The sequence below is a fragment of the Euleptes europaea genome, chromosome 14 (assembly GCF_029931775.1).
Source record: "Euleptes europaea isolate rEulEur1 chromosome 14, rEulEur1.hap1, whole genome shotgun sequence".
Lineage (NCBI taxonomy): Eukaryota > Metazoa > Chordata > Lepidosauria > Squamata > Sphaerodactylidae > Euleptes > Euleptes europaea.
This window is the reverse complement of record NC_079325.1, coordinates 16231161-16257038: the sequence shown is the minus strand read 5'-3', so window position 1 is coordinate 16257038 and position 25878 is coordinate 16231161. Positions and strand designations below refer to the sequence as shown.

The window sequence follows — 25878 nt, the reverse complement described above, 5'->3', positions numbered from 1 at the left end:
CTGAGTAATAAAATATATTTTTACTTTCTTTTTCACCCTCAACAATCTTTGGGTGCTGGGCAAATCAAGGTGGCAGCGCAACCAGGAAATGCAGGCCAACAAGTGCAGGAAGGTGGCTTCAGCAACCACCTCATGCACTGTCTTGCAGACCACCATTCTGTCCTGGCTAAGTCAAAAGTAATTTGCCATTCTAGACACGAAAGGCTGGTGCTGTAATTGCAGGTAAAATAGACAGAAACCAGGTCTTGAAAAAGACAGGAGGACAGTGGGATAAACAATGGTATTCACATGTCATCAGGATTCTCTGGAAAACCTGACTATTCAAACGGTATCTGCAAAAAATGGCTGGTTGTAGAAGCAACCTTGAATATTTTCCCATCCTCTTTTTCCAGAGACCTCCCCTTGAAGATGTTGCACCCAAGGAGATGGGAAAGTTGGCTAGTTTTTTTGCTGTTTCCGAAAAAGAAGCTTCTGCATAATAGATCGAGGAAATGAGATTAAGGAGAAGAAAAGAAATGAATAATTGAAAATTAATCAGGGGCAATTCAGAGTAATCGGAGACTAATGAGGGCTGCATTTTGGCACACGGGAGGCTGAAAGGAGAGAAGGAGAGCCCTGCTTGCATGTCGCGGAGGTTAGCAAGGTCTGAAGAAGAAGCAGGAATTGGAATAAGTAGCATCAGAACTGGAGGCACTTGCGTGTAGGCGAGGGAGGGGTGCCAGGCTGGACAAAGCCGAAGGCATCTCTGGCTTCTGGCTCCTTTCTCATGCACTGACATGGAGCAATGGGTTATGGATTGGCGAGGAGCCTACAGTTTAGGAGCCTGCTGAAAATCTTCTACCTCCTCCCGACGGTGGCTTATGGTGAGTAACCCGCTGGAGCTTTTGCCAGGACAGCTGCAATGCAGAAAGAATGTGTATATCCGAGATGAGAAAACAGCAAAGTGTCCTTTAGACCCTTCACGTTGAATTGATTTGCTGGGAGCCCTTCTGGGTCAGACCATGGGTCTGTCCAGTCAAGAGATGCATCCACACCTCTTTTGCTGCTGGATTTCCCTGTGTGGACAAGACAATCCCGTTACGAATGGTTGTTGTAGCTCTAGCAGAGCATAGTATCCAATGATGTAGGGATGCAGCAAAGGTTTCTGCTTCCCAAAACTTTGGTAGCTCTAGGAAACTCTACAAATAGAGCCCTGTGCCCATTGGTTGTCCCCAGCATTTGGTACTATGAGGTATATTGCCTCTGAACATGGAGGTTCCATTTAACTATTGTGGATATGAGTTATGAACTTGTCTAATCCTTTTTTTTTTTTTTAAAGAACCAGCTGAGTTTTACTAGGCAAAACACTGCAAATACTTTCTGTAGAATGAGCTTTTGGAGGCAAGAGTCCTACTTTATGATGATTTTGATTGGAAGTCATTTTGTGCCAAGCCATAATGTGAACGTTCCACACTTCCCCAAGCGTCAAGATGTTCCAAGGGCAGAGTTACCTGGGTTTGGTTTCTCTGGGCATGTAAGAAAGCGCTACAGAGCCCAGCACTGACTCATCTCTTCCTGCCCTCCCTCATATGATCTGCCTTAGTTCACAAAATCAGCATTGCTGACAGATGGCCATCTAGCCTCTGCTTAAAAACCTCCAAAGAAGGAGAGCCCACAATCTCCCGAGCAAACTTGTTCCACTGAGGAACCGCTCTGTCAGGAACACATGAACACAGGAAGCTGCCTTATACTGAATCAGACCCTTGGGTCCATCGAAGTCAGTATTGTCTGCTCAGACCAGCAGCAGCTCTCCAGGGTCTCAGGCTGAGGTCTTTCACATCACCTACTTGCCCAGTCCCTTTAACTGGAGATGCCGGGGATTGGATCTGGGACCTTCTGCATGCCAAGCAGACACTCTACCACTGAGCCACGGCCTCTCCCCAACATTTCCTAATGTTTAGTCAAAGACTCTTTTGATTTAATTTCAACCTGATGGTTTTGGTCCACCCTTCTGGGGCAATAGAAAACAACGCCGCTCCATCCTCTATATGGCAGCCCTTCAAATACTTTCACACACATTTGTGAAAAGGACAACTCCCGTAAGGTCACTTTAGACAAAACTGTAGTGATGCCCATCTTGCAGTATTCAGACTACATGATAAGGAGTCGGGCCCACCCTCCCTCTAGCCTGAGCTATCCTGACAGGTAGCATCTGCGATTTCTTCAGGCATTGAGGGCCGAGCCCCTGGCATAGAAAACAAATGGTAGTCATGATCCACACAGGTTAATGGCAGAAGTAAAAGTTGCCCTGTGGCTGAAGAAATAAGAGGAAGGCTAACGGGTGGGGTGGGGAGTCTCTTCAAGAGCAACATAAGTCAATGATATATTTATCTCCTGCTCCCCAGCAAGAACACTGCTGGGTTGTGGGGCACAGTTTTCTTTATATCTTTATATGAAATGTTCAGATCCTTTGGAATGAAGCTGGAAATATAACGAATGAATGAGTACTTGGAAAGCAAGCTGTAAACAATTACAAAATAAGATCTGAAACGAGGATTGGTCTTTTGTGTTTAAGGACATAAATGGTAAATGTTCGCCTTGCTTCTTACAGATACTCTTCAACAGAACTTTCTCCTTGCCAGACTATTTCCGCTGGTTAGAAATTCATAAGTTCAGATGAGCTTTCTTATTGGCGAGACGTAATGCCCTAGACTCAGATGAGACACAAAGGCAATACAATAAAAGTACTGCAGAAGAACAAAAATGCACATTTTGTCCAGATCAAATGGACTCCCTAGCCCACCTTGTTTTAGCATGTCCACAAAATAATATTGCATGAAATAAATATATCATTCCCCTGATAAAACAGCTAAAGACACTTTCTGAGAAGCAGATACTGCATTATCTGCTGTCAAATAGATCGGTCAATTGTGTGAAAGATGTGTCAACTTTTCTCTTTATAGTGTCAAGGAACAATTAAATTCAATTTCCCCTTTTAAAAGCATGAAGTGGTTGATGGATAGCCAGTGGCTGTTAAATCGAGGGAAATGAATGAATGAAGAGCCAAGTGTTTGAATTCTGTCCTTTGTAAAATCTACCAGTGTCTCTCTCTCAGAGAACCCCATGCAACTCAAGTTCTCTGCTCCCCATAGGTCAGCTACTCCCTTTGGAAGATGCCAAGTACGAGGAACAGGTGGTCAAAGGAGTGCGCGATCGCTCCGTGCGGCTCTTGTGTGGCGACGTGGTCCTGCCCATGGTCGTCTTCTGGAGTTTCACCAAGCTGGGCTCCCTCATTCCCAGGGCTGTTGCCATCAGCAATGGCCTAGAATCCAAGGTGGAGAAAGCGGCTGCAGTGCTGGGGGACGTGACCTTGAAGAACAGCACCCTGGAGATCGAGAACCTGCAAATGGCAGCGGAAGGGCGGTTCATGTGCCAGGCGCTGTACGAGGAAGACGAGGAGATCAAAGCGGTTTATTTCTATGTTGAACTCACTGTCTTGGGTAAGTCCATGCATCTGAACGGTGGAGAGATCATTCTTGCAGTGAGAGCCGGAGTGATGTACTTGTCAGACCAGGACAAATCTTGGCTCAAATCCTCATTCAGAGATTAACATTGAATACATGAACTCATGAAGCTGCCTTCTACTGAATCAGACCCTTGGTCCATCAAAGTCAGTATTGTCTACTCAGACCGGCAGCAGCACTCCAGGGTCTCAGGCAGAGGTCTTTCACATCACCTATTTGCCTGGTCCCTTTAATGGAGACTCCGGGGATTGAACCTGGGACCTTCTGCATGCCAAGCAAATGCTCTACCACTGAGCCACATCCCCTCCCATTAGCAGTTCTACAGCAATTACTGATTTTTTTTAAGCCTTCTGTTGAGAGGGTGGGGGGAATTGCAGGGGGAAAGGCAGTTGATGGAGGAAAGCACACAGAAAAATCTCAGGTGGGTGTTCCACTGCCGATGCAAAATGCTTCTGCATTCCCAGCAGCAGTGAATGCAAAACAGAGAATCCTCCCTGCATGAACACAGCCTCAGCCTCAGGGTGGAATCCTGCTGCAGCCTGGATTCTCTGGCGTTCTGGACAGGGCAAGCTCAGGGCTATGTTTGGTCTCTCCCAGTTCCTGTTCCCCAGCCCTTCCTCCAGATGAACAATTCGACGCCAGTAGAAGGCATGCCTGTACTGATGACGTGCGCTGTGAAAGAGGGGACGCCGCCTGTCGAATATTCCTGGCAGCGCCACACTCACCGGGATGGCCTGGTGAATGTCACAGACGCTGTGGGTAGTCTGGTCAATATCACGTCAGCTAACCGGACTCAAATGGGGTGGTACACCTGCACTGCCCAAAACGAGGTCAATAGCCAAACCAGCGACAGGATGTACCTTGATGTCATCTGTAAGTAACCGCCCTGCCAGATGTTTGGTCTCTTCTCGTTGTATGTTGCTTGAAGTTCAACTGTGTCTCAAGGTGCCAGAGGAAAACAAGTATTAGCCACCTCTTGAAGCATGTGGGAGGATTTAAATTGCTCCAGTAGGACTGGGGCTGAAAGCAGGGTGATCAGACGCAAAGGAGAACAAGACCAATGTAATGACAAAATGTCGGAGTGCCTTTTTCAGCAGTGCCCCCTGCAGCAGTAGAGTTGCAGCAATAAGGTACACATACTACTCTTAGGCATAGCCACTGGCTACCTTTCGTCTAAAGGATAGAAGAGGAGCAAGGCCCAAGAGGCAAGCAGGAATCTGCGATGAAGCTCTCCAGGTGATCTTGGGCCTGCCATATTCCCTTCGCCTAGCCTATTCCCTTAGTTGGTCCTCAGTCCTAAAGAATTGCCCTTGATCTCCTGTATAGTTTTTTTTTATTAATTCACTGTTAGAGATGTCTCAGACTGTACCTGCCGTTCCCACAATGTGAGGAATGCAAGTATTCCGAGTAGCTGTATTTAGAAGTTCCATGGAAATAACAGCAGAGAACAGAAATCCTGAGTGGAAGTCACTAACGGTGCATTCCTGAGCCTCCAGGGCGAAAGCCCTTAGGAGGCCAGGAAGGTGCTGCGCCAGAGTTCGGGCCCCCCGCGCCGGCGTCCGGGCTACTTATGGCAGTGTTCGTGGCCCGAATGCTGGTGTGAAGGCCCGGACACTGGGCGCTGGGTGCTGCCGTGGCAGCGCCACCCCAGGACTTTATGGGGCCTTCCACCAGCGTCCCACTGGCGTAAAAGCCCATGCTTGCATCCCGGGGGAGGCAGCGTTCCGGTGTCCCGAAAGGTGTTCCCAGGGAGAGCTGGGGCCCTTTTGCCTCAGGAACGCCGGTGCGGAGAAGAACGAAGTTGTGCCTGCTTTTTAGCAGGTGTAGCCTCACTTTTCTCTATAGGGTGAAAAGGTCCCGTTTTACCCCCCCCAAAAAACAAAAAAAACTAAAAGGCTTTTTTTTTGTTTTTCAGCATGTGGGGAACGGCTTTAGGAGGCGGCGCGGCGGCGCCTTCTCCTTGCCCTTCCCCCACGCCGAATCTCAGGAATGCGCTGTTAATATCATTATAAGAATTGCTCCATGCCTCATGGAAGTAAAGTTCCTTTCTCTTGTCACTTTAGTTTTCTCTTGAAATTGTATTTATTTATTTATGTATGCTCAAGATCTTTGGTCATCTGAGCTTAATAATAAAGGGGGGGAGGATGTATTTATGCATTTATTTATTTACAGTATTTCTAGTCTGCCTTTCTCACGGAGACTCAAGGCGGATTTGCCTTGTTCGCTACTCGTTGAATCAAAAGTGTTGCCTGCTCCACTAATTGGTTTTTACTGATGTGTAAAAGTTTTGCCTTTTATCCCTTAGAAGCTCCTTGATCAATTGATCTTGAGCAGCATATGTCTGGTGTTGGAGGGATATAAGGACTGAAACAAGTCTTGCCACTGACAATGTAGCCTTGGGGTCCCTATCGCTTAGTAAAAAAGGCATTATGTCAGTCACAGAGGCATTGGATTTGTATATTAAAAGGGGGGAAATATAGTGCGATCGAAGTTCCTCGTAAAAGCTGCATTCCTAAAGGGCATGGGCTAATGAGTCAATACAGCCAGATGAGCAAGGGCAGATCATGTCTGAGTATGGTATATTCAGAATTCTGCCCTGCATTACCATAGAAGGGTTAGCATTCAATCTAGCCAAGCAAAAAGCTCTACAGAGACGAGGAGTTGTCAGATAATATGTATAGGCAGGCAGACCACGCGGAGGGGGTATTCCGAAGAACTGGGATGAACAGACGCGACGAGCACGAAAAGTAGTGCTGTTATAATCGAGCTCTTTAATGCGCTTTTTAATTTTGGTAAAAGCTTCAGTTTTCCCAAGATCTAATAACATATCCTGCGAGAAGCCCAACAACGACAGTTTCTCATCTAAGATTTTTTGCCATGAGGATTTAAAAGGGTCATGCTTCAGAGAAGCTAGGAACCCCTCAGTGCTAAAGCACAGTTTAAGGTGTAGTTTAAAGGCGGCCAACCACGCCCTAGCTTCAAGTGACATTTGGCCAAACTCGGAACGAAGAGTAACACCAGCAACACATCGAGGGGCATTTAGGAGTTTTCGTAAGAACTGAAGCAGTGGAGGATCTATAGATTCATTGATGACTGTTATCCAGATGGCAACACCACAGAGGATAATTGGAGTAATTTTCAGATTAAAAACCTGAATAGCCCCTGGAATATATTTGCAACCTTTGGTGTGAAGTAAAGGTTTTGATTCATTTTGAACTCTGAGGTCATACGTGACATCGTAGGTGATGTCATACAATGTCACGAGCCACCTCAGGCATTGAGCCCGTATTCTCATTTGTTCCTACATGCTCTGTCCTACAGATGGGCCTGATGAGCCGGTGATCAGTGTGGAACCATTTGCCATTAACCAACATGGCTTCTCAGCCAATGAGCAAGAAGAAGTGATCATGACCTGCTTGGCTCCTTCTAATCCACCCAGCCACTACATTTGGTTCTACAACAGCTCTCAAGTCTACTCTGGCCAAAAATATGTGATCACCAGGATCTTACGGACTCAGACAGGCACCTATACTTGCCTGGCCCAGAACACCCACTTGAACACACGTACCCAGACCACGATCACCTTGACAGTCTACTGTAAGTAATTCCTCCCCATGTGTTGGGCATGAGGCTCTGGCATGTGCTGTCGCACCTCTTTCCTCTCTGTCTTCTGCATTTTATTTGCTTCCTCCTTCTCGTGCATCATGATCCTGAAACAGCTGAAGAGGAGTTGGGAAAATGTCCAAGAGACATTATGTAGAACATCAGAGGGGATTGAGGGTGATCGGTGCATCTCCGTGAGATGGTTTCACCTTTGATGGTCCTGTGATGGTCAAAGCAAATCATCCAAAGCAAAGTTTGTGCAGTATGCAGGACTATGCTGAAAACAGAAGGGTGGATATCTTGCTGTCTTGCTACTATACTTACTGAGGTTTTCTGTGTACCGGCTGTGGCAATTTTGTTGTTCTTTCTGGTCAGACTCTTCTAATTTGGCTCTTTTTGCAAAAGAGGAGGAGGGAGAACAGAAGGTTTTTAATTTTTTTCTCTATTTGTGAGGCACTGTAATTGGTAGCGGGGTTTGCAGTTTATTAGGGGTTTTCAAAAAGAAGGATTTTCAACGAAGATAATATCTGCAGATCTGAGAGCAGTGCATAGCTCTGGAGACTTTTTTAGGTGAGCTGAAGCAGCTTCTTTGTTTGGTGCCCGGAATAGATGCTAGTTTGGATCAGTCTATGGAACACTCAAGTGTTTTTCAATATCAAGAAACAAACAGCCCTCACTAAGGTAATGTAGAGCATGTCTATATATGTGGCAGAATCACATGGTACAGGTGTTTCTGAACTGTACCATACTCAGATGGCAGGTGGGAGGGCGTCCCATTAGTAATGCTTCTCCAGCAAAGAAATCTTCCCTGCACATAGGAAACTTGCACATCCTAGATACCACCTATAACCAGGGAGCTATTTTGACGATGGAGAATTCAAATGAGAAATTCTACCATATGCTGTCTGAAAGGATACGATCCATAAAAGGTGCATCACTTGCTGCATGTGTAGCTAGGATATTAGGTAATATTTTGGCATGAATCTTGGAACCTGAGCTTATGTCTGGAGTTCAGGCACAAACAAAGACACTGGAGAGAGAAAGAAGTCAGGCCATAATATGGTATGTGATGTTCATGTCAGTGGAAGTCCAAGAAAGTAAACAGCCTACCCCAAAAATGAAATTCCCAGCTAGCCATTGACATGAACACAATCGGAAAGACTTTGCATTGCCTGGGTTGGGACAGATACCACACTGGGCCACCCCTCCATTGCATTTCCCAGCCAAGTAACTCCATACAGACAGGAAGTTGACAACTTTTTGTTTCCTGGCGGAGTCCACGTGCTTCTGGCGTTTGCATGACAAGCAGCCATTCTGCAGATGATACTTTCTCCAGGATGTCCGGCTGCAGCAGTCATGATTCTCCTTGAAATTGCTTAGGGTGATCTAGCGAACTTTGGGAACTCCAAATTTAACATAGCAGGGGATTCAAAAGATCTTTGTGGGTTGCTCACTTAAACTATGCATGTATGTAACTGGTGTTAAGTTGCAACAGACTTCTGGTGACCCCAGCAAGGGGCTTTCAATCGGAGTGGGAATCAGAGGTGGTTTGCCCCTGTCTGCCTCGGCAAGGTCTTCCTTGGTGGTCTCCCCTCCGAGTACTGACCCTGCTTAGCTTCCGAGATCTGATGAGATCAGGCTATGCCATGCCGCCTCCCCTCCCTCAATTAAGCTACAGATACATTAATTTGGCTGCTCTGGCCCAAAAGGCAACCCTCTGCTTCTCTTGCTTGTGAGGATACCTCCAGCTTGGGAAAGATTATGATGGAAGAAAGAGGCAGAAAAGGTCTGCCAGAACGATGAAGACTTCAAAGCATTTTCTGTAGGAGGAAAGGGCTAAAAAGTGGAACATTTTTTCATTGTGTGTTTTGTTGTTATTAAATGACTAGGGTGATTTATGTTAAAGGTTTATAAATATATGCTTGATGAAGAATGTTAAATAGAAAGAGCTTTGTCTTCCTCTCCTGTGATAGTTGAATTTGTGATTACCCCATGAGTTTGATGAGCAATACACTGAGGAAGTACTTTTCCCCACAGTATAGACTTAACATGGGCCATTTATGCACAGCTGTTTCTTCGTGGTCACCCCACCGACTACTACGGGGCTTTGCTTTGCTTACGCTTGCATTTTCTGACAATCAGAGGTTACCTCGCTCTCTCCCCACGTTTCCACGCATTTTGCCTGCATTTTTTGGATTCGGGTTTAGCCAGTATCCAGAAAATGCAGGGGAAACGCATGGAAGTGCACGGCGAGAGCGAGGCGACCTCTGACAGTGAGAAAATGCAAGCATAATCAAAGCAAAGCCCCGAAGTAGATGGCGGGGTGACCGCGAGGAAACAGCCATGCATAAATGGCCCTGGGGGTCTACTGCTACAGCCAGGGGCTTGGTGGGCTTTAAAAGGGGGCTGGACAAATCCATGGAGGACAGATCCATCAATGACTAAATGAAACCTCCATGTCCAGGGGCAGTGTACCTCAGAACATCAGTTGCGGGGGAAAGGCAACAGCAGAGCAGGCCTGTTACCTTTATGGTCTGCTTGTTGGCTTGTTGGAGGCCATTGTGAGAAAGGATGCTGGTTAGATGGACTGTTTCTTCTTACCCAGCAGGGCCTACCTAGTGCAGGTTTGTGCTAGCTTGAATGGCTGACCAGGGTAAAAGAGCTCATCATAAGATGGTAGGAACATGCTCCCGTGCTGTCCTGCCCACAACTCTATGAGTGCCACACAAAGGCTGAAGAAAGACCAACATACTGGTATCAAAGAAGCGCACACACAGAAAATTGAACAGACGTGTGGGATATGAGACAGGAAAGGCAGGTAGTGACTCTAGTTTGCCTTTGCCGTTGTGGTGCCAAGCCTACCCCAGGCAAGAGGCCCCCCATGACGTCCTTGGAGTTGGTACTTCCTTGTTGCTTTTGATACAGTCTTTGCCCCCCACGCACAGATCTGCCCCAAGGGAAGCTCAGCTGTATGCCGCTGCCAGCCGCCAATTTCCGAGACCTCGTTCTGCGCTGTTCGTGGCAGGGCGGGTTCCCCCTGGCGCAGCTGCGGTGGGTGAAGTCCAGAGAGGACGGAAACAGCACGGCCACCGCCTCCAACGCCACCCAAATCTTTCGAGGTGTGGATGTTCGGAATGGGAGCTCGTACACGTGCCTTGCCTCCCACCCGGGCCTTAGAGAGGACGCCATGTGCCGGACAACTGTGTGTAAGTGCTGACTTCCTCCGTCTCCTAGAAAGGTTTCCTGAAATCTGTGAGCTGAAAACTCAGACCTCATCTCCTTCATGATGTCCTCATCTTGATTGTGTTTCCTTCTGAGCCAAAGGGAGCTTCCAGTCATCAGAAGCAAGATTCATGGCAGAGCGCTCAACTAGAGAGGTTTGGGGATGGCCAGAAATTCATGCCGAAGGCTTCTCAACCTTTCCACCTTTCCTGGTTTGTAAAGGATAGCCTTGGGGTGGAGGAGTTGGGAGATCTGGGCGCAAATCCCCACTCAGCCATGCTTGAGCCAGCCACACGGTATCAGCCCAAACTACATCACAACCCAGCCTGCTCTTGTGGCTTTACTGTTGATGTGATCTGCTTTTTCCAGCGTGGGAATACATAGAGATCAAACCATTGTAAAATTTATTTATTCAGAATATTTCTATGCCACCTCTTCAGCGTTCTGCTCAAGGCAGCTTGCAATTAAAAACCGCAGTATAAAACACAAGCCAATAAAAACACAAGCTATTAAAAAAACCGGAAGCCAATAAACATAAACAGCATAAAAAGTACCCACAAATCAGAGCAGACCATTGAAAAGCTGTCAAGATAAACCCCTAATTAAAATACTGGGTAAAAAGATGTGCTGTAGCGTGGCGCCTAGAAGAAAGGGAAGGAGCCACCAGGCGAGCCTCAAGTGAAGGGTGTCTTGAAGGTGCCACCTCAGAAAATGCCCTGTATCTAGTGATCACCAGTTTCACCTCTGCTGGGCTGGATAGTATGGGAGGAGACGGTACCCTGAAGGTCAAGGTACAGCTACAAGGTCTGGTTCAAAGGTTGGTACCCTTCCCCTGGAGAGATGGTGACCCCTTTCATTACCACTATATGCCTTTCAGAGCAGCACAACAGATGGACATCATGACCTTTCCCTATCACTAGGGTTGCCAGGTCCTGGTTGGGAAATACCTGGAGATTTTGGGGGCGGAGCCTGAGGAGGGCCGGGTTTGGGAAGGGACTTCTATGCCATAGGGTCCTATTGGCAAAGCGGCCATTTTCTCTAGGTGAACTGATCTCCATCAGCTGGAGGTCAGTTGTAATTGCAGGAGATCTCCAGCTAGTACCTGGGGGAGCTGGCAACCCTACCTATCACAGCATTTCCATTCTGGGTAAAGCTTCCCCTGTTGATTTCTCCATGTTAAGCCACTGTAAAAAATATAGGGCATTTCTTCATCACAAACGGTGACATCTCTATCTAGAACAGGGGTGTCAAACATAAGGCCGGGGGCCGGATCTGGCCCCCTGAGAGCTCTTATCTGGTCCATGAGCCAGCCAAGGCAGCCACACACCCCCATCACAATCTGGGCTGGTGAACCCGCTGCGGGCTCGCCATCCCCCCTGCTCCCGAGATGTCAACGATCAAAGACTGTTAAATAAAAGAAAATACTGTAAGGCCATTTACGCTTGGTAATTAGCAGTGCGTTTCAGGCTGAAGTGCCCCGAATTTTTTTTTTTTTTTAGTTTTTCATGCTGAACCGGCATTCAGAAAGTGACTGTGAAACCGGCATATACTTTTAGCGTGACCTTTTGTGTTTGCTCCGCCCCACCTCGAAGAATCCCCTCAAGGAAGCATGCAAAATCACAGCCGCTCGTTAGCTAGGCAAATGGTGGTTGCTAATGGAAGGAACAAAGGAGCAGGCAAGTGGGTGGTGTTGGTGGAATTTCTCCTTTTGTGTCAGGATCGTGAGTAGGCATTTTAAAGGTCGCACTTAAAAAAAGTGCTTTGAGCGAGCATCAGAATTGACCCTGCATAAATGGCCTAAGAGTGTTATTGTTTTAAGCATGTTTGTACTTTAAATAAAAACATAATATAATTAATTGGCTTTTCCTGTGCCTTCTATAAAGTTTGTATCTCCGGTACTTGGCATTAAATTTTATGGTACACATGGTCCGGCCTGACCAAGTGACATTTATGTCAAGTCCGGCCCTCGTAGCAAATGAGTTTGACACCCCTGATCTAGAAGCTTCCTCCAACATTCTCTTTGTGTTTCAGGGGTTCCAGGTGGGAGCCCCACCTGTTCGGCAATGGCGACAAAGCAAAACGAGTTCCTCATGATGACCTGTGACTGGCCTGGAGGACTTCCCCGGATGACACTCTGGTGGCGAGACTGGCGCGAACATGTGTTCGGAGGGCTGAAGCAATCCCACAACATCCTGGTCCTGAAATCCAACCGCACCCTTGGGGGCAAGAGATTCACCTGCGTCGCAGCCCACCCACTCCGGGCAAAAGCTGCCGAGTGCCACGTCCGGTTGGGTAAGCGTGAAAGTCTTTATTTTGTTTTTAAAAGGTCTAAGCTGGTTTATATGTAAGGCTGTGCCATCAAGTAGCAACTGAATTGAATGAGTGAGTTTTATTTGCATGTAGCCATAGGCCAATACAAACATGGCAACAATTACCTCTAACAGTTATAAATATATATAATAAAAAGGGAAATATTCCAAATTAGTAAAATGCAAAACTATGTTAGCTAAATTAGTGAAATGCAAAATAATGTTAGCTAAAAATTACAACGAAATCCATCAAACCAGTAAGAGCTATCAACCATTTAAAATCAGCTCATTTAAAAACAGTGATGTGAAAGATCTCTGCCTGAGACCCTGGAGAGCCGCTGCCGGTTTGAGTAGACAATACTGACTTTGATGGACCAAGGGTCTGATTCAGTATAACTTAAGGCAGCTTCATGTGTTCATGTGACCCAACGTTGGATGGACCAGTAGCCTTATAAAGCTAACCCCAGTCCTTTGGAATGTACTGTGTGTTCAAGCTCTTGAATGGATAGTGGAATAGATAGTTCAGGACAAACGCTCATTGAAAGCAGCACCCTCCAAGCCCTGTGCACCAGGCTGTTGCCTGCCTGAGTAGCCTGCCCATAAATCCAGCCCTGTAAAGATATTCTCATGGCCATAAACCTAATGGCCATCTGCACAGGTATGTGTTTCTCATTGTCTTGTGGAACAGGCGAGCTGCTTTTAATTTAAATCCAGTGTGCTTGTTCAGCCAGGTGATCAGCAGCAGCAAAAACTTTCAAGACATTTCCAAAAATGTGCCTGTTTCTTTCCTTCTTATGATGGTAGCACGTTTTGTTCTTTGCCTGTTTGCCTCGATTCCTCCTGAAAGACATCTGGGAATGTGTCTGTGGGAGACCACAACTTCACAAGGATACATAGATCTTGGAATGATATTTGCCATCTAGGGAGTCTGCCAAATTCCACCTTGAAATGGAAAAATTGAAAATTGCAGCCCTGTTAATGTAGAACTGTCTTCTAAGATTGAGGGCCGATGTACCAAAGTTTGCAATTTTTTTGTCAAATTTGCTATATGCAACCAGGATCCATTTCTTTACCATGTAAAGAATATTGTGAATGTTTATATTATCTTATGCAAGAGCTGCTATTTATACAGCCTCAAGCCTACAAGAACCATGATGCAGTGTGATAGTGAACAAATGTAGATCATGGTGTTTTGAAGTTGCCTCGAGCACACTGCTTGGTGTGAGTGTACATGCTACATGGGACTTCAGACAGATTCTCTGTAGCTTAATTTCCTGTATGACATACAGAATATGGACAGATGAAGCTGCATCTGTTGCTATTTTGTGTGTTGTGTAGCTGTTAAAGACACAGAGCCTCTTGTGTTTTTTCCCCCCACAGAACCTCCCAAACTTGTGGTAGAGAGAGCCAAAATGTCGCTTTTTGAAGGCAACGAGGTCCAACTTTCGTGCCTCCTGCAAGGAGCTTACCTGGGCTCGGAGGTCTTCTGGTACAATAACAAGAACCAGGTCATTAGAGCCGATGCTCAGAAATACAAACTGCAGCAAGGGAATGCTTGGTTTAACTTGACCCTCCAGGATACGGAATGGATGAGGGACAGTGGAACCTACCGCTGTGCTGCCCTGAATGCTGTGGGCAATGCCTCTGCCACCATCAACCTCCAGGTGAAAAGTAAGTAGATGCATACTGGGGAAGTATGGACCCTGTGGCTGGTCCATATGTGGAGTCAGGCTGAGCTCAGACATCATATGAAACCATGGTTTTATTAACCTAACTATGGGTTACTGTGATCATCTGAACACAGGACACTCCATGGACTCTGGTTGGTTAGGGTACGTCACACCAGGATCATGGTTTGAAATTGGTATATCAATCACAGTTAATCTTAATTATGGTTTTGCATGACTAGCATGGACATCTTGGCTTGCCCTCCAGTGCTATCTTCACTGACCTCTGCCTGAGACCCTGGAGAGCCGCTGCCGGTCTGAGTAGACAATACTGACTTTGATGGACTAAGGTTCTGATTCGGTATAAGGCAGCTTCATGTGTGTTCATGTGCAATGTAGACCAGAATATCCCGGGTCTCTGTGGAGGAAAGAGCTACTCATGAAACTCTCAAACATACAATTGCCAAAATGGCACACAACCAAAATGAGCACAGTAACAAAAACAATCAGCAGTATTATCAACAAAAACAAGAAGTTGTGTAGAAGAGTGAATTTCAATGGGGAGAGCTTTCCTTACACCCCTGCCCAAATTCCCTCTTTATCGCCATAATTAATCTGCATCATCGGCTCACAAGGAGTCCCAAGTGCACAATGCAACTGCCCTGCTCCAGCTTTAATAAATGCATATAAAAGAGATAATTGCAAGAGATGCATCTTTTCTCCACCCTTTGTGAGAAGCAGCACCTGCCAAAATTCCCCTTTTCTCTGGGATTATTAAAGGTATAGAAGGCTTGTCCTCCTCTGCATCTAATCTCCTTACTTAGACTGAAATGAAGAGTATTGTTGAGGTTATATTCATGCATGAGTTGGCATGTTTGTGTGAGAAAGGCAAATGCAAAGCGTGAGTGGCAGTTGGGAGGTGTGGGGACATAAGACCACCCCTGGGCAGCAATAACAAGCCAACCCCTTTGCCTCCCGCAGAATACCCGACCCCTCCTAACGTGACAATCAGTAAGCTGGTGTATAATCGTCACCACACGGAAGTAGAGGTGGAGTGGCAGACCCAGGGCCCTGGTAACCTGACGGGCTTTCTAGTCCAGCAGACGGAAGCCAAGAAGACCACCAACAGGCAGGCAATCACCATCTGGGAAACAGCAGCCAGTGATATCGACCCTGATGTCCGTGACCAGAAACTGAGCGGGCTTGATCCTTCAGTGGTGTATGCTTTCCGGATCCTGGCTGTCAACCACCGCACCAGGGGCCACCCCTCTGAAGTAAAGACACCAGGTGAAGTAGTTAGCTAGGGTGGTAGAAATGTCCCCGAAGCTCATGCTGGAAACCTGCTTGGGAGGTGCTATGGTCCTTCTATGGCCTGGGTGGTGGCAACATGCTTTCTGTATAGAACGTCCCAAGTTCAATCCGTGGCATCTCCATTTAGAAGGTTCTCAAGTAGCAGAGCTAGGGAGGACCCCTGCCTCAGTTGCAGAACTGCTGTTGTTGACTTGTTGATCACAGTTTGTCTTACCTACGGTTTTGCTTGATGTACCAATATGGACATCCTGGATTAATTAGTGATCCAACAGGCCATGACTCAGTGTGGCAGTTTAATTAAACTATGAGTTAGTGTGATCATCTCAGTGTCGGTCACACCACTGACTGTGGTTGGCTAGGGTACATCAAACCGGGACTGGAAATGATGGTTTGAAGTTGGTTTATTAGTCAGAGTTAGTCTTGACTATGGTTTTGCATGACATATGAATGTGGGCATCCTGATTTAATCCTGGCTTGTTCCCCAATGCCATCTTCACTGGTATGCAGGCTAGAATACCCATGGGTCTCCATGGAGTCAAGAATGAAGACGATGAAACTAGCATTTGTTGGGGCAAACTAGGATTTGATTAATTGAATGATTGCTTAATCAGTGGTCCAACTACACATGCCTCAATACGAGGCAGTATCATATGTGTACGATGATGGCCAACAATCCATGATTACGGTAAAACTCATTTCCATTCCGTGTCATTTCAAGGCAATATGCAAGCAATAAAGATTGGCTATATACTACCACAGGTAGACCTACTATAGGTAGATCTAAGTTCTTCCTGAAATACATCAGAATAAAATCTGTGTGCGCAAATAACCTCATATACAAAAAAGGTAGGACATGAAATACAGTTGCCTACATCTTGGAGGCAACAGGAGATCCAAAATGGACAGGATGAAAGAGTATGTTGGCTCAACTTCCATGGGGGAAGAACATTCAGACATTTGGGGAACCATTCCAGAATGACACGTCATCTCCTGAAGGGGGACAGTTCACGTGCCACCTTATTCTGCTCCATGTAGGCAAATCCTTAGTTGTTTGAGAAATAGTCAAGTAATGTACATGTGTATATGAAGTAACTTTTAGACAGATGGAAGCTGGCAGCAAACAGCATGGATATATATATATATATATATATATATATATATATATATATATATATATATATATATATATATATATATATATATAATTTTGAAAGATCTTCTACCATATCCTGTTTTGGCCATTGCCAGAGATAAAAATCCAGTTTCATTCCAATGGTCTTGTCTGGAGATACTACTATGTTTTGTGAGCCACTGGAGAACCCAGTATTACCCAAGGCTGAATCCTTATAATTAATTCATAGCCCCTTGGCACTGAGGTATCGTATATAGACACATCCATTTTTCTTGGTACAAATCCAGGTGAGGTGGTAGAAGCAAGAGCATTTGGCCAAACTAGGACATAATCTTCCATTCCGTGGAACTGCTTTTACAAACACCACGCTACAGGAATGGCTGTTGTTGGAGATTGACTGCCGCAGATTTCATGGCCTGATTGTTTTGTGTTGATCAGTTGCAATTTCCAGGAAAAGGTAACTTCAAAATGGCAGGCTTCGGGAGTACTTGTTCGAAACGGTGTCCCATTTCCCTTCTCTAACCTCTACCACTTACTACGTATGCGAGGCTAGTGTTTCAGTACCTCATTGGCTGAGGCTCGCATGGAAGGAGGGAAGCTTCAGAGCTTTTCAGATCCCCCTGAAGTTTTACACGGCGGCTGTTTATCTATTCCGCTCCCCACATCTGGCTTGCAGTGGTGGTTTAAACACAATAGGATGGAGCGAAGCCAGGCTGGGTGAAAAGAGACAGAGAGGGCCAAATTGGAACGTGATTGGAATGACCAGAAAGAACCCGCGTCGGCGACTGCTTCTCCCAGAGCATCTGCTTTGGGTCTGTCTGTGTTCCCTTTTGCTGCTGCTGTTCTGCGCTTGTGTTGTGGCTTCACTTGCTGTCCTTTTCCTGTATTGCTGTAATGCATGAGGCTGGATTTAGACTTGTGAATCCACGGGGCCCTGCATGCCACTCTTGGGGCGGGGATTAGATTGCAAAGGGCAAATTATATCTGACGGGTTCTGACGGGGATTGTCATTTCTCTGCCCCGTCTTCTCTGCTTAATTGCATGGTTTGGTTAATCCTTCCTGCCACAGATTATTTTTTTTTCTGGGAAGTGTACTCCGCCCTCCTATATAATAGTTGCCACTGGGCCCGTTGCGAAGACATTCCTTTCCTTGCGGGCTTGGTGCCTTCGAGAAGTGTTGCCTGCTATTTGACTGGGCGGGACGAAGCTCGAGAGGTCTGGCTGTCAGAACACGAAAGCAACAAGATTAAGCAGGAGAGGAAGACCTAGCCATCAGAATCTCAGGATTCTGGGAAGTAGGGTGGCCAACCTCCAGGTAGTGGAGGAAATTGGCAAAATAACAGGATGCAAGAACAGCCACACAGACCACTAATTACTTATACAGTAAATACTTTATGAAACAGACCCCAAAAGTTCTGTATAAATGTGAAGCTACTAAACTCTCCTGCTATTACAACTGGTCGCCAGCCAACAGAGATCAGTTCCCCTGGAGAAAATGGCCACTTTGACAATTGGACTGTATGGCACTGAAGTTTCCCCCTTCCCCAAACCCTGCCCTCCTCAGGCTCCACCCCAAAAACCTCCTGCCGGTGGCAAAAAGGGACCTGGCAACCCTGCTGGGAAGCCCATGGCATTCAAAGCGACGCATAAGCAGCAGAGAGATGCCCCCTAACGCCCTGGCCCCGTGAAGCTCCCGCCGGTGGAGCTGCGGGGCCTGGCAAGCCTAATTACAACTGATCTCCAGCCGACAGAGATCCGTTCACCTGGAGAAAATGGCCACTTTGGCCATTGGACTCTATGGCATTGAAGTCCCTCCCCTCCCCAAACCCCACCCTCCTCAGGCTCCGCCCTAAAAACCTCCCACCGGTGGCAAAGAGGGACCTGGCGCCCCTATCCTCGTCCCAACAAGCCCTGTGATTTCCTCTATATAGGCTGGGTGGACTCATCTGCAACTAATCATAGGATACTGATGAGGATCAGAGAATAGATCTCTCATAAACACTGGCCTTGTTAGTGCCAAATGACCAGTGTTTGGCTTGGGATTGGCTCTTGTCTCCTATCCAGTACCACAATTAGGAGTGTTGTGCAGGTACGGGTGGTAGGATTGACAAGTCTCTCTTCACCAAAGCGGCTATTTTCTCCAGGTGAACTGATCCTTATCAGATAGGGTTGCCAGCTCCAGGTTGGGAAATACCTGGAGGTTTTGGGGGCGGAGCCTGAAGAGGGCGGGGTTTGGAGAGGGGAGGGACTTTAGTGTCATAGAGTCCAATTGCCAAAGCGGCCATTTTCTCCAGGTGAACTGATCTCCGTTGGCTGGCGGTCAGTTGTAATAGCGGGAGATCTCCAGCTAGTACCTGGAGGTTGGCAACCCTAGTTTGCCCTAAGCCAAAAGAGCCCTGCAGAAATATTTTAGCTCACAATATACCCATTGGGTGTGGAAACAGTCGTTCCTTTCAGACCCGCTGGCTGACCCAGTAACAAGGGGCAACTGGACTGACTCTGGGATCTAATAATCCTGCCTTCTGCCGTGTGTCTGCGGTGCGTGCCTGGCGTTTGACCCTGCGGGACCGGGCAAAAACGGGCTGCCTGATCTCCCCATAAGGCCCGCAGCTGTGGCAACAAGGCCTGGGTGCAGCTCGGGGACAGCTTTAGTAAGGTGCAAAACCAAAACGAAACGCTCAAGAAAAACAAGCAAACTATTTTCTTGGAAAAACGGAGGAGATTGGAACCAGATGCAAAGCAGAATCCCCGGGATCCCCCGGCAGGAACAAGAGCAGAGTTTATGTAAAGCCTCATTGAGGGTTTCCTTAAGCAGAGAAAGAGTTCCCCCGAAGACGTAAGCGCTTGGTAACACTCCTACGCCAAAAGGAGTGGGCTGCACCTGGAACGCTCTGTGTACAAACACTCTTAAGGGATGCTTCTGAAATTCGCCACAGCTGGCGTTGCCAACCTCCAGGTACTAGGTGGAGCTCTTCTGCTACTACAACGGATCTCTAGCCGATAGTAGGGTTGCCAGTCTCCAGGTGGTGGCTGGAGATCTCCTGCTATTAGAACTGATCTCCATCCAATAGAGATCAGTTCACCTGGAGAAAATTGGCCGCCTTGGCAATTGGACTCTATGGCATTGAAGGACCTGGCAACCCTACCCTCAGCTGAATTCTCCCCAGATTTTGGAGCTCTGAATTATACTATTTTCTTTCCAGAGGAACAAAGATGCATTCAGGGCTTGTTTCTGAAATTTGCACAGATCACTGTGCCTGCTTTGCTTGCTGTGGCCTCCCTCGATCTACACCTTGTTTTTGGTCTCAGGTTAGGGTTGCCATCATCCAGGTGGTGGCTGGCGATCTCCCACTATTACAAGTGATCTCCAGGCAACAGTGATCAGTTCCCCTGGAGAAAATGGCCGCTTTGGCAATTGGACTCTATGGCATTGAAGTCCCTCACCTCTCCAAACCCCGCCTTTCTCAGGCGCCACCCCCATATCTCCAGGTATTTCCCAACCCAGACCTGGCAACCCTATCTCAGGCTCTTATCCAGAATGAGGCCTGTGATCTCGGGGCTTCAAGAACAGCTGGACACCTCTTTTAGGAAGATGTGCTCTTTTACGACAACTCTTTTAGGAAGATGTGCTCAAAGATCTTATGTACTGGGCAAAGGCGCTGTGTGCAATCTTTTCAATATGCACAGTCATCATTTTGTGTGGGCAGCAAGCATATTTTTTTCAGCTTCAGTAAACTTGATTGGAAATCCTGAAAGACAATCCTGCTTTTCGATCACATGTCCCCAAACTGGAAAAATACACAAATTGTGTATATGCACCCCAAGTGGGGTTACCAACCTCCAGGTGGCACCTAGAGATCTCCTGCTGTTACAACTGATCTCCAGGCGACCAAGATCAGTTCCCGTGAAGAAAATGGCCGCTTTGGAACATGGACTCTATAGTGTTATGTCCTGTTTAAGTCCCTCCCACCCCAAAACCTGCCCTCCCCAGGCTCCACCCCCAAAATCTCCTGGTATATCTAGGGTTGCCAGGTCCCTCTTCGCCATCGGCAAGAGGTTTTTGGGGCGGAGCCTGAGGAGGGTGGGGTTCGGGAGGGGAGGGGCTTCAATGCCATAGCGTCCAATGGCCAAAGCAACCATTATCTCCTGGTGAACTGATCTCTATTGGCTGGAGATCAGTTGTAATAGCAGGAGATCTCCAGCTAGTACCTGGAAGATGGCAACCCTAGGTATATCCCAACCCAGAGCTGGTAACCCTAACCCAAAATGGTGACCGCATTTATTGAGAAGATCATGCATAGCATGAACATACAATTCTAATGAATGAAAAAGGCTTTGAGTATACAGATTCATCATAACAAAGGCCTGGTGGGGTCAACCATGGCTTTGCTATCAAGCCAGCATAATTTTTTTTTAAAACTCCAGTTTTCTCCCCAATGGGGAACCAACACTGCTTACAACACTGTTTTCTTCCCTCCATTTTATCCCCACAACAACAACCTAGTGAGGGAGTGACCCTGGAAGAATGGGGATTCAAACCTGGATCTCCCAGAACCTAGTCCAACACTCTGACTACTATGCCACACTGACTCTTAAATAATGTTGTTCTGCCATCAAGTCACAGCTGACTTATGGCGTCACCATGGGGTTTTCAAGGCAAGAGAAGTTCAGAGGTGATTTGCCATTGCCTGCCCCTGAATACCCAACTCTGGACTTCCTTGGGGGTCTCTCATCCAAATACTAACCAGAGCAGACCTGCTTAGCTTCCAAGATCTGATGAAATTGAGCTAGCCTGGGCTCTCCAGGTCAGGGCCTTAATTAAATACTGACTTTAAATATTGCCACATATTGCATTATTTATTCATTTACAGAATTTGGTCAAGTCACCCAGTCTGGTGTAGTGGCTAGATTGTCAGACTAGGATCTGGGAGACCTGGGTTCAGATTCCCAGTCTGCCATGGAAACTTGCTGCTGGGTGACCTTGGGCCTGCCAGTCTCTTTGCCTAGCCTACCTAACAGGGTTGTTGTGAGGATACTGTGAAGGAGAGGATGCTGGGTACTTAATGTTGTAAGCTGAAAAGCGGGATACAAGTAGCTAAATCAATACATTGCTGATTTTTCCCACAATTTATTGATTTGTCACACATATAGGACATCATATCTATGTCACGGAAGATGCTTTTGCTTCCTGCTGTGAAGGGTGCTGAGCCCCACCCCACTACCAAGGAAAAATGGGGATGTCAAGATGTTAGGCTGATCCAGTGGTTGGGAAAATATTGTGTTTTTAGACAGTTGCTATATAAAGGAAGCACAATGAAGAGACTCCAGGCTTTCTAAACCCCCGTTTCTGCATATGGATACAGAGAAACATACAACTGGGATCCGTCTGGTTCGTTTTGTAGGGTTGCCAGCCTCCAGGTGGTGGCTGGAGGTTTCCCGCTATTACAACTGATCTCCAGGTAATAGAAATTAGTTCCCCTGGAGAAAATGGCTGCTTTGGCAATTGGACTCTATGGCACTGGAGTCCCACACCTCTCCAAACCCCGCCCTCCTCAGGCTCCACCCCAAAAATCTCCAGGTATTTCCCAATCTGGAGCTGGCAACCCTTTTAGTCCTGCCCAGAGGCCCTTAGCCTCTGCTCCAACAGCGGTTTCCTCTCTTGCAGCTGATCCTCCATTCAATGCCTACCCAGCCGTGATTGGTGCAGCAGTGACCGGAATGATCGTGGCGACGGTGGCATCTCTTCTGGGGTTCCAGTATATCATTCGGAACCGGGAGAACAATCCAAGTGAGTGGTCAGCTCAAGACGGTGAGCCAGCGTGGTGTAGTGGTTAAGAGGGGTGGTTTGGAGCGGTGGACTCTGATCTGGAGAATCGGGTTGGAGTCCCTACTCCTCCACATGAGCGGTGGAGGCTAATCTGGTGAACTGGATTTGTTTCCCCTCTCCTACACCCGAAGTCAGCTGGGTGACCTTGGGCCAGTCACAGCTCTCTTAGAGCTCTCTCAGCCTCACCTACCTCACCGGGTGTCTGTTGTGGGGAGGGGAAGGGAAGGTGTTTGTAAGCCAGTTTGATTCTGCCTTAAGTGGTAGAGAAAGTCGGCATATAAAAACCAACTACTCCTTCTCTTCCTCCTCCTCCTCCTCCTCCTCCTCAGCTGGCTCAAGGGAGCCCAATAAATCCTTAGCTGAGAGGGGTGCAACGGGCTTATCGCTAAAGAGTGAATGTTTTTTCCAGCAGCGACAGGAGAAGTGCAGGGTCACGTGGACAGGCACGTGGCTCAGGGTGGACGCCACCTCTAGGTTGGCTGTTCATGCAAAACCGTTCTTTAAATGTTATCCCCTTCTGTTATTTCTCCACAGGGTTACACGACCTGCTCTTCAGAAGGTAAGTGGCATCCAAGATGTCCTTCCAAATTCTTTCATTTCTGTCATCTCCTCCTTCGGCTAGTTTGTGGTTTCGTTCATCGAATCAGTCTGCTTTTATCCGTCCACCCACTGGATCCTAAACAAGAGTGAGAGGTTAAACTAATGTGCTTCCCAAAAGAGAGCTTGCAGACAAAAGGCGTGGTATCAGGGACGGCCCACCTACTAGGCAGACTTAGGCATCAGATTTGGAGGGGTTGCAACCAGCCCTGTTGCCCCCTAAAAAATGCGAAAATCATTTGGCATTTGTTGAGAGAAAGCATTGAGAAGAACCAACTTTTCTGACTCTCATGTCCCTGCTGCATCCCCTTCCTTTAGGGATGGCGCAGAAGCTCAAGAGCGCATTAGCAATCCAGAGGATGTGGAGCCAGAGGCGACGACAGCAGTGGATGTTGGGGCCAGTGAGCAGCCTGGAGAAACTTCTGCTCCAGCTGAAGAAACCTCTGCAGGTAAACACCTAGTTGATCACCTCTTGATTAATGTTTGTGTTAAGTGCCGTCAAGTCGCTTCGACTCTTGGCAACCCTATGAATCCAAAATATCCTTTCCTTAACAGCCTTGCTCAGGTCTTGCAAACTGAGGGTCTTCCTCTTTTCCTGCTGCCTTCAACTTTTCCTAGCATGATTGTCTTCTCCAGTGCTGCTCTGGTTTGAAGCAGTGCTGATCTGGAAAACCGGGTTTCATTCCCCACTCCTGCACATGAGTGGCGGAGGCTAATCTGGTGAACTGGATTTGTTTGCCCACTCCTACACGTGAAGCCAGCTGGGTGACCTTGGGCAAGTCACTCTCTCACAGCCTCACCTACCTCACAGGGTGTCTGCTGTGGGGAGGGGAAGGGAAGGTGATTGTAAGCCGGTTTGATTCTTCCTTAAGTGGTAGAGAAAGTCGGCATATAAAAACCAACTCTTCTTTTTTTGCAGAGGACAGCCCAGAGCAAGCTACGGTGGCCCCAGAGGGTTCAGCACCAGCCGAGGAAGATGCCTCTGACCCAGAGCCTGCGCCAGCTCCCGCCGATGAGGATGCTCCAGTTAATGTTACAATCACAGTGACGGCAACCCCATGACTGCCATGAGTTCTGGCTCCTTGTTCTGGGGCAGGGAGGGAGATATGATGCTGGGGAAGACGGGAGAAACAGGCCTTATTCACGAAGTGACACAGCAAGGGCTTTCACGTCATAGATGCTGACCTTTTTGCCCCTTCGAAGGAGAAAGGCCATCTTTAGCGAGCGTGCCCGCAATGTGAGCGGCAGAATCACAGCGCCCCTTGGAGCGAAGAACAAATGGCCTGTGAAAATCCGGAGGCTGCCTTTCTACGGACTCAGGGAATCTGCCTGATTTGATACCTTTCTTCCTCTTTGCAGAACCTAGTGGGGCGGCTTTTGGTCCAGGAATCATGGCCTATGAGTCTTAAATGTGATTTGTAAGTAGTTGCAGAACACCCGGATAGAACTTAGCTGGGACACCCAAGATGGCACCATTATTGAATACCTTTGTTTATTAGCAAGCATACAGAAGAGTGATTGGTGTCACTAATGCTGTTAAACAGTCTGATGCACTGAGAGTGTGGAACGTGTCTTTTTTATTTAGCTGGTATGAAACCCAGAGCCACAGCCCAGATAAATATGGATGACACCCCTGAAGTATTTAGAAGGACTGGAAATTTTTTAACCTTTCTCATGGCCTCTAGAAGGTACTTGGTAAAGTAGATTAAATGGAAGTCTGGTTACTCCGGCTTTCCTACTAGGTTTAAATCAGCTCCAAGGACCCAATATATAAAGTACTGATTGGCAAATGAGTTTCAGAATGAACAAGTGTAAAGTGATGCCCATTGGGGCAAGAAACCCCAACTTCACATTTACACTGGTGGGATCTGAGCTGACAGCAAGACCAAGAAAGGGACCCTGGAGTGGTAGTGGTTAGTTCGATGAAAATGTCAACCCAGTGTTCGATTGCTTTGAAAAAGGCAAATTCCATGCTGGCCATAATTAGTACAGGAATAGAGAATAAAACTGCCACTATCATACTGCCCTTATACAAATCGATGGTGAGACCATACTTGGAATACTGTACAGTTTTGGTCACTGCACCTGGAAAAGGATATTGTAGAGCTTGACTAGGTGCAGAAAAGAGCAACCAAAATTATCAGGGAGCTAGAGCAATGGCCCTTTGAGGATCAGTTAAAACACTTATGGCTGTTTAAAAGGTAAAGATAGTCCCCTGTGTAAGCACCGAGTCATTCCCAGCTAAAAGGGTGATGTCACATCCCGACATTTACTAGGCAGACTATGTTTATGGGGTGGTTTGCCAGTACCTTCCCCAGTCATCTTCCCTTTACCCCCAGCAAGCTGGGTACTCATTTTACCAACCTCGGAAGGATGGAAGGCTGAGTCTACCTTGAGCCGGTTACCTGAAACTGACTCGCGTCAGGATCGAACTCAGGTGGTGAGCAGAGCTTTTGACTGCAGGACTGCAGCCTTACCACTCTGTGCCACGGGGCTGTTTAGCTTAGAAAAAAAGGCAAGGGGAGATATGATAGAGGTCTATAACATTATGCATGGTATGGAGACAGGGGACAGAGATATGCTTTTCTCTCTGTCCCATAATGCTAGAACCTCCCTGCTTCTGGGAACACCACTTGCTTAACAAGTCATTTGGCTCTTAGTTAAGAGAACTGAGCTGCAACACTGCCAGCTTGCAATCTCTGAGTGT

The 25878-nt window shown here is 47.1% G+C and overlaps 1 protein-coding gene across 1 annotated transcript; it reads left to right on the top strand.

Moving 5' to 3' along the window:
• The first annotated feature begins 744 nt into the window (after positions 1–744).
• On the top strand, positions 745–24233 carry VSIG10L2 (V-set and immunoglobulin domain containing 10 like 2). Its single transcript, XM_056860812.1, has 12 exons — positions 745–863; positions 3132–3479; positions 4101–4376; positions 6825–7100; positions 10052–10312; positions 12360–12620; positions 14018–14308; positions 15286–15591; positions 22413–22535; positions 23109–23133; positions 23490–23620; positions 24091–24233. The coding sequence occupies exons 1-12, from the start codon at positions 785–787 to the stop codon at positions 24231–24233; spliced, it is 2520 nt and encodes an 839-aa protein (XP_056716790.1). The 5' UTR covers positions 745–784.
• Positions 24234–25878: the final 1645 nt, after the last annotated feature.